This window comes from Arachis hypogaea, chromosome 17, assembly GCF_003086295.3.
Source record: "Arachis hypogaea cultivar Tifrunner chromosome 17, arahy.Tifrunner.gnm2.J5K5, whole genome shotgun sequence".
In the NCBI taxonomy this organism is placed as follows: Eukaryota; Viridiplantae; Streptophyta; class Magnoliopsida; order Fabales; family Fabaceae; genus Arachis; species Arachis hypogaea.
This window is the reverse complement of record NC_092052.1, coordinates 133,366,967-133,375,569: the sequence shown is the minus strand read 5'-3', so window position 1 is coordinate 133,375,569 and position 8,603 is coordinate 133,366,967. Positions and strand designations below refer to the sequence as shown.

Below are 8,603 nucleotides of genomic sequence, written 5' to 3'. Positions count from 1 at the left end.
GCGTACTAAGATTAAAACGTCTAAACAGATATCATCACCCATTAAGCCTTATTATTATTCTTCAATTCAAACGATGAAACAAAAGTATAACCGACTTGTTTTATTTCGCCTATAAAAGTATAACATCTTCTTCTTAATTGGACACATTAAATTCTCAATATTGACTTAACCATTGGAGTGTCTTTGCGGGTACACTCCTCCCTTGTTCCTGGCTCACGTTCTGTGCAATTGGACATCTCTTTGGAGAAAAAGCTCGGACTTCCACAAAACTCATAGTTCGACATCGAAGATAACAACACCGCTTTGTGCAATTGGACATCTCCTCGGAGAAAAGCTCGGATTTTCACAAAGCTCATAGGTCGACACCAAAGATAACAATACGGCGTCGACTCCCAGGGACCGAGCTCTCCCTTCAGATATCCATACAAGAACAGTCCATATTTCAGATACTGATCTTTGCTTAGAAGATCTAATTAATAACAATGTTTGGAACTTGAATGGGCTAGCATCTATGATTTCGAAAAGATTGAGAATGGAGATCATTAGTCACAAACTCACAATCCTAATCTCACAAGAACTACGACGCCAGGGTGGGTTTGATTGGGATTTTCCAGTCAAGAATATTCAACCAAGGATGGTTATTTGTGGTTGTTGGATAGATTCTTATCCTTTGACCGAGCAGTAAACTGGACGTGGCTTTGGAAGCTGTCCGTGCCAAAAAATATAAGAATAATGTTTTGGCTTGGTCTTCATAATGCTCTCTTCCTACTCGGCATTTTCGTTTTTGCCGAAAACCAGAGTCCTCGGCTGTTTGTCACCATTGTAATGCAGCGCCTGAAACAGTTCTTCAATGTTTGAGAGATTGTGCAAGAGCAAAACACGTTTGGCTTATTCTAGGAATGCAGCAAATTGTCAGCAATCAGGTTCAGAATTTTGAAGATTGGCTGAAAAGGAGTATTAGTTGCTGTGATATTTCTTTATTTTCAGCAGCGATCTGGAACATATGGTTGGATTATAATGTCTTTATTTTTAACAATAAAAATCATTCTCCAATGATCACTGCTTTTAGCTCGAGAATCTTTGCTGAAGAGCTTCGAAAAGCTTCATCCTCTACGCTCCACCATTCTGTGGCGTTGGTTACTTATCAATGGGCTCAGCCAGAGCATGGTTTCTATAAGGTGAATTGTGATGGGAGTGTCTTCTTTGATGGGTAGTTGGCAGCGTTGGGAATGTCTCGGGTGTGAATGTGCTTCGATCTGAAGTGTGGGCGATATGGTGTGGTCTTTTATTGGTGTTAGAACATGGAGTTACTAAGCTTGTTTGACATGGTTTTCTTTGGCTCCTAGAGAAGCTAATAGAGTGGCGGATACTTTGGCATAATAAGGTGTATTTGGAAGCATTGATCATTGTTCTTGGCTTCAACCACTAGGAAACCTACTGCAAATTTTGCATAATGATTTAGCTTAGTCTTTCTAGGTTTCTTTTATTTGTTACCCTCTCACCAAAAAAAAATTCAATCTATCTTTTATTTTCTATTTCAATTTCAATTTATCTTTTCACTTGGTCTTATAACTCGTCTGTCGGTGAAGGCACTCCAAGAAAGTGAATAATAAGCTTTGCAGAATGCAATGTGTCGAATAAACGTTTTACCTCTCTTTTATATTTTGGGATGAAGCATTGACAGTTATACTCTCAATAATTCGCATTAATAGAGAGTAATAGCATATTAGGGCGTTACAATATTTCTTTTGGTGTCCGTTGTTGATAACTGATCTATAACGTGTCTATTGCCGAATTATAGCATTAAAGACGAATTATAACGGCCATATCACCAATCAATTTCAATTCATGTCTTATTTTGTATTTTTTTTTTCGTATCACAAAATATATGCTTTGCCTTAATTAATCATCAGGTTATGGAGAGCCTCCACCACACCACTGCCTAAGAAAGAAATTTCTTACCCTTAACCTTTTTCCCCACCCGCTTAGAAATTGCTTACCTTTCCTTAACCTTCTTTCTCCACCAGCTCTTTGATAAAAGCAAATGTAACCTTTTTGGGTCACTGGACAATTTGATAGCAGATGACAGATGGCAAACCAAGCTATTTATCCCAAGTTCCAAAATGCTGAATCATCGATTCTTGAGCAAGTTGGTTTCTCAATTTGCGTGGACTAGGAAAAAGGAAGGATTCACACAATATAAATAAGTATTTTGCAGATACTCGTACCATTTTTATTTAAAAAGAAAAATTGAAACGGATTAATTTAACATGTGAATGGTCTGGAGAGAAGTGGTGATTTAAATTTTCGAGTGGGACAAAAGTCATTAAAATTGAAAACAAAGAAAGATCCAAAGAAAACTTAAAGAGAGAATAGGAATAAGAATGGAGGAAGGAGGAAGTTGTTTAAAATCAAAGATGGGGAAGCGCATTCAATGATTTTTGTGTAGCTTGCAAACACTCATTAAATATTTACTGTTACGTCACGCAATCTGAGTCCCCACCATCACCTATAACCGGGACATCTCTCATAAAAACCAGTCCATATACCAACCAACATTAGTACCCTTCAATACAAAAAACACCAAAAAGTCAAAAGCAACAAAACCCTACACAACCCAATTATCAACGCTAACATACAACGTTACGTTACGGGACTAGACATATTCTTGCAAATTCTACTACTACCATATTTTAGGGGGGAAGCAATAATTTTAAAACAAATAAACAAAAACTAAAATAACTGAAAAGGTTCTTCCTCCATTACAATGCAGGCATTAGAAGATCATTGCACAAGCTTGAACCTTCTTGTGTTTTATTCTCTGCCCTTGGGCTGCTCCCAGCACTGCTATTTGATAAAGATCCAAAGGCTGTCTTCTGAAGAACCCCAGTTGGAGAAGACCCTAATGGAGGGCTATTAGTATTATCCCACCCATCACTCATGAGGTTAAGTGCTGAGGACGAATTGTTGTTCTTGCCACATTGATTATTATCACTTCCATTGTTGTTGTTAGTGCTGAGATTCAGAACTTCTCCAAGAGGACCACCCATTGAACTCTCCCAAGTGATTGGAATCCAGTTAGCTTGCCTTGATGAGTTTGATGAATCACTTAAAGCATTGTTTCCCACTCCCAAACCCATTTGAATCGGGTCTAGTTCCCTTGATAGACGCAGGGGTGAGAGAGTGAGCTTGTCATTGGTGGGAGAGGAGGTGGACGACATGAAGTCATTGGAGGTTGTTGTCATGGGGATGGAAATGGAGAGCTCGGTCCTCTCCGACTCCGGCCACGACGACAAGGCAGAGCGGTGGTGGGTCTGGGTTTTGGGCCAGTCGTCGATGAAATGCCTGAGGGAATGATGGGAATCAGTTTCCCTGTCTGTTAAGGTTGTGGTGCTCTTCTGGGAAGGGTTAAGTAAGGAATCAGAAGTGACAAGACCAAACTCATTCCTTGAAGATTCCTGTTGGTATGGGATTTGGTGTTTGGGAATGATGAAGGGGTTTTCCTCCTTTGGTTTCAGCTCAAGAGTTGGTGGCAGCATTGGAAGTGCATCTTCAGCTTCTGGGATTCTCTCACTACCATTACTCTCCTTATTATTAGTAGTAGTAGTAGTAGTCATAAACATCCTGCAATGAGAAAATTAAAAAAAAAGTGAAGTTCTGTTGTGTTGTGTTTATTAAAAGCACATTTCCTAAACTATATCACACTTGACAGAGAGATAAATAAAGTAACAAGTTGATACGCCTAAGAGCATCTTCCTTTCCTCAAAGGAATCTCAACCACTATTATTAGCATTGACCAGTCACCATCAACACAATATTGGAATAGAATAAGATGGAAAGAACATGACCTGCTGATGGTATTAGGAGGTGAAGAATAAGGAGGAGGAGTGTTTCCGGGCACCACATTCTTGGTGGTGGTGGAGGTGGTTGTCCCGGTGAGGGCATGGCCATTGTGGCCTTCCACAGGCTTTCTTGAACGATGGCGTCCTCTGTTCATGTGCCGCTCACAATACTTCTGGTCGACAACGGCATCTCGGGAGCAACGCCATTTCTTGCCATCTGTTCTCCGGCACCTGCCTGGCTCGGGATCGGTGCTGTTAGAGAAGCCCAGATGGAACCCAGCCCAGCCCACTGCACTGGGCCTGAAGAAGTGAGAGAAGCCAGCAGAATGAAGGGCTTTCTTGATGGGAATAAGAAGATGAGATGGGACAGGGACATTAGCGGTTATATACTTGTAGATCAGGGCCTGCTGTTCTAGCTCCATCCACTGTGATGGAGTGAATGCCCCTCTCATCCCAATCCCATTCCCATTCCCATTCCCATGCATGCTATTGCTTCCCCAACTGTGACAACCTGTCCAACAACCAAACATAAGTAAGTAAATAGAGAAAAGCTTGCCAACGAGTAATAGCGAGTAATAGCTCAAATGGCATAGTCTCCCCATACTCGATTAAGAGGTTGCGAGTTCGAGTCTCCTATCTTTGGTAAAAAAAAAAAATAGAGAAAAGCTTACCTGTATTTCTTGATAAGGGAAGGTAATGATATGGGAATGTGTCTGACTTTGGTGAAGAGAAACTTAGCATTTGTTGCTGCTGCTGGTTGTTGCCACCAACATCAGAGAAGAGACTTGCATTGGATCTCAGCAAGCTTGATGACGAGTTCCTCTCGCCATTAATACTAGTCTTGGCCACTTTGTTGCTCCTCCAATATTCATCATCATCTTCGTTGTTTGTGTTGCCACCGCCAGATCTCTCCTGCTTCAACAACCCAGATCCGTACCACTTGTGCTTTGTCTCACCATCTGAACACCCAATAGAACCACCCACACCCACCAACCCATCCAAACCCACCGCCCCAAGATCCATAAAGAAAAGAAAACACAGACACCAACGAGGGAACAACAAGTAGAAGAAGAACAAGTAGGAAAAGCTAGAGTAGTAGCGCTATTAAGGTTGGGAGGGAGTAGTCATGGGACAAAAACAAGATCAACACAAGCAAAGAAGAAGAAGGGAGGCACATCATCATAGTTCATATAGATAGATAGTTAGATAGAGTGAGCTGAGAGAGAGGATGTGAAAATGAGGAAACAGCAGATATGCCTTATGACACCTTTAAAGCTAAGCTCAAACTGGAAAAATTGAAAACAAGAATGTGGCTTTTGTGTTTTCAAGAGTGAGTTTTCTGTCTTCACAAACATAAATATAATTGGAGAGAGAGAACAACCCAACTGCACCAAGTTTATATCTTGGGCGTACTCATCAAAATATCCAAATTTTTTTTTATCTACTATTTCCAAAGTTTCATGCTAATACAATAAGAGAGATAGAGAGATAGGAAACTACATTATTATTATAAATATAACAATAACAATAATATAATATTGCGGTTGCTTTGTTTCGCCCCACGCCTAGTGCATAGGGTCTTCTACTACACTTGTGGGTTAGAGAGGGCATTTATGGAAACCTACTCAGGAAAAACATTGGAATGTAGCTGGACCGAGAAGGACGGGGATGTCATTTTATGCAAATGCCTACTTAATTACCGAATTCCCCCTCCTTCCTTCCCCAACTCTCATCCACTTTACCCTCATATTTGGAACGTTTTCAAGTTGTAACCGTGAACGTAAGATATTATCGGATATGATTTCTGTCTTATTATTATATTGTAGAATAGTACATGAAGTTGATAGAGTTAGCTGGCAACAGTAAAAACCGAGAGAGTAATATTAAAATTAGTAGTTACTAGTAATGATTATTACAATGGTAAAAAAGTAAATAACAATAATTAAATTAAAATAAATAAATAAAAACTAGAGAGTTATTAATTTGCCTTGCAAAGTCCGCTAGCGGTATGAGAGTGAGTTCTCAGTTCTCACTCATCTTAAAGTAAGAAGGGCCAAAAGGTAGTAACAAAGATGCACCGCCACGTGACTCAGTCGCCACTACTCCAAAATAATTCTACCTCATCTCTATCTATACTATGTCCTATTCTCATTTCATGCCATACATTATATTATATCATTTCCCAGTTCCCACAATAATATACAATACTTTATGCCATGGTAATGTGTATAATAATAAAGTAGATCTGTATCACTCTTATGTACTTTGTGCTTCAATTGCCAAAGAGCATAACTTGAGTGCAAAGGTATGCAAGCTAGGTAGCCTAGTTCCTGAGCTTAAGATATCAAAAGATCACATTTTGTTCTCTTTTTCTTCTTCTTCTTCTTCCACTTGGAAAATACTTTTTTCTCCTTCCAAATAAAAGAAGAAAAAAAAGTTTAATTCAGGCTTTTTTTCTATTTATATTTATGAAGACATTAGCTTCCCCCAACTACTTTTTGTTACATCATAGATTCAAAATAGTAAATAAGCCCCGCATAAAGTCAGTGGCTCTGCGTGTTCACATACACAATTAAATTCCTACGTTGTTGTACTCTGCCCTCGTAACGGGTTTCATATTCTAACATCATTATTTTCTAGAGAAGAACAAACAGGACAACCTAAATAGAACTTGTAGTTTTAGACAGCCTAAAGAGAAATAACTGCCAATCCATCTTGTTAGATTGGTCTTACTCATATGAAACGGGTGTTGGAATGGGCCACATATGGCCACTTTTATGTAGTACTAACCAATTAAATGATATAATTAGTAACAAAAATATTATTCGTACATCAAAATCAGTTAGTAATATATTTGTGTATAAATATATGTGTAGTTTAACGTACGCATGGTATAATCGAATTAGTAATGCATGTGTGGTTTTATAAAAATTGCGGGAGATTACAGCAATGGAAAACCAAAGCACATGACCAGTGACCACCCTCTTTGTACTAATTAATAATTAAGGAACATAAACAAGGAGCACACATGACCAACTAGTAATATTAAACATGTTCCTTTTTTATAGTTTATGCAACCTAGCACATGACCATCTTGTATGTAAAATACATGCATACATTGCTTTTGTCATATTCTTTGTATAATATTATTTATTTCATTATAAAATTTTATTCCTCTTTTTTTAAGTCCAAGTTGACCAACTAACATTTATATCAACGCTCAAACCTGTCTAATATGAGATCCAATGTGAATCAAAATGATATCGTTGATGGTCTCCTTATCATCTCCACCTCTTCATTTTTTTTTTGTTCAAGTATGGACACGTAGCAAAAATGGAGTGAATTTGATTAGTACTTTTTTTTTCTATTTATTTATTAAATAAGAATAAATGAAAATTCACATTTTGATAGAGCTACCTATCTTAGCGATTTATTCGTAAAACTATCTACAAATTTAGAAATTGTTCAGATTTAATCGAAAAAAAATGTATTCTATGTGTTATATATAGCCTGTCTGTACAGAAGAGATTTATATTTGTCTCTCAAATTTTATTTACTAAGATTTTTTATAATTAAAAATTATATCTTCTATCGGTTTATAGTATATCCTAGAGAATATTTATCTTCTTTTTTAAAAAGTAAATATATTGTCATTTTTAATATCCGTACGTGTATTCTAGCTATCTCATGAATGAAAAATTTTTTCTTAGTAAAAAAAAATTTCTATTTTAGTGAATTTTTTATGGTGGAAACTCAGGTGCAGTCGACTTCACATGAAGTTGATAGGTGAGAGTCGTTAGATGATTTGACTGATTTAACTAAATTTTCATCTAATAACTCTTAACTATCAATTTCACATTAAGTCTCGACTGCATCTGAATTTTCACTCTTTTTTATTTATGTGAGTTAAATTTAAAATCTTGTTTAGAGGAAAACAGTAATGTACTATTAGAACCAACCACCATTAATTATTGGTACTTTTTGTAGCTAGACTTCAATTTTCTCATCACTATTACTAGAATTCAAGAAACCATCATGAATTGAAAGAAGATAAATTTCTGTACCCCTAATAACACACATTAAAAACAAAAGAAGGAAAGTGTGAGAGAAAAACATAAATAATAGGGCAAGAGAAAAGAATATGTAGAATATGAGAGGAATGTTGGAAGGTGATGTTGCTTTCTTGCATAAAATAAAATGTATGGAGAGGGCAGAATTGATAATTTTCTTTTAGTGGGTCTTTCTTGGTAATTAAATGAACACGGAATGATGAAAATTTGCATTATATCTCCAGCATCCTTATCCATATATAGAACATATCTGCAAAATATACCTACCAATCAAACTAGGAAAAGAGTTGGTTAATATTTGGAACAAGAGTTGCAGCAGTTTGTTGGGTTGGCAATGCGTTCATTTCATTTATGTCTCCTTTCTTCTTTTATTTTTGTTCTTTTTTTTTACCTAATATACTTCTCTAGTTATACGAATTCTAAATGTTTCTGTATGTAATATAATTGCTGTAGCTGAAACAGTAGCAGCACTGATCCCATTAATATTAATATATGTATGCATATGCAGGGATAAGAGTTAGCTTTCTATTCTCTTCTATTCTATTCTATTCTAAGTTTCTAAACTCTGTCACAAATAGACCAATCTTTTTTGTTTTCTTTTATTTATTTATTTATTTTTTTTTTGGTTTTTGTTTTTGAGTGTGAGACCCCACGATGGTTCAATGACCAAAGTTGCAGGGACAGATATTTA

At 36.9% G+C, this 8,603-nt stretch overlaps 1 protein-coding gene across 1 annotated transcript; it reads right to left on the bottom strand.

Moving 5' to 3' along the window:
- Nucleotides 1-2,438: 2,438 nt before the first annotated feature.
- On the bottom strand, nucleotides 2,439-6,011 carry LOC112764399 (growth-regulating factor 1). Its single transcript, XM_025809969.3, has 3 exons — nucleotides 4,514-6,011; nucleotides 3,849-4,353; nucleotides 2,439-3,624 (listed from the first exon to the last, which is right to left on the bottom strand). Exons 1-3 carry the CDS (start codon nucleotides 4,863-4,865, stop codon nucleotides 2,763-2,765), a joined length of 1,719 nt encoding a protein of 572 aa, XP_025665754.1. The 5' UTR covers nucleotides 4,866-6,011; the 3' UTR covers nucleotides 2,439-2,762.
- Nucleotides 6,012-8,603: the final 2,592 nt, after the last annotated feature.

Coding starts and splice junctions, on each gene's coding strand:
- LOC112764399 (XM_025809969.3), bottom strand. CDS start 4,865: ATGGATCTTGGGGCGGTGGGTTTGGATGGGTTGGTGGGTGTGGGTGGT. Junction 4,354..4,513: donor TCCCTTATCAAGAAATACAG/GTAAGCTTTTCT, acceptor GTTGTTGGACAG/GTTGTCACAGTTGGGGAAGC. Junction 3,625..3,848: donor CCTCCTAATACCATCAGCAG/GTCATGTTCTTT, acceptor TTCTCATTGCAG/GATGTTTATGACTACTACTA.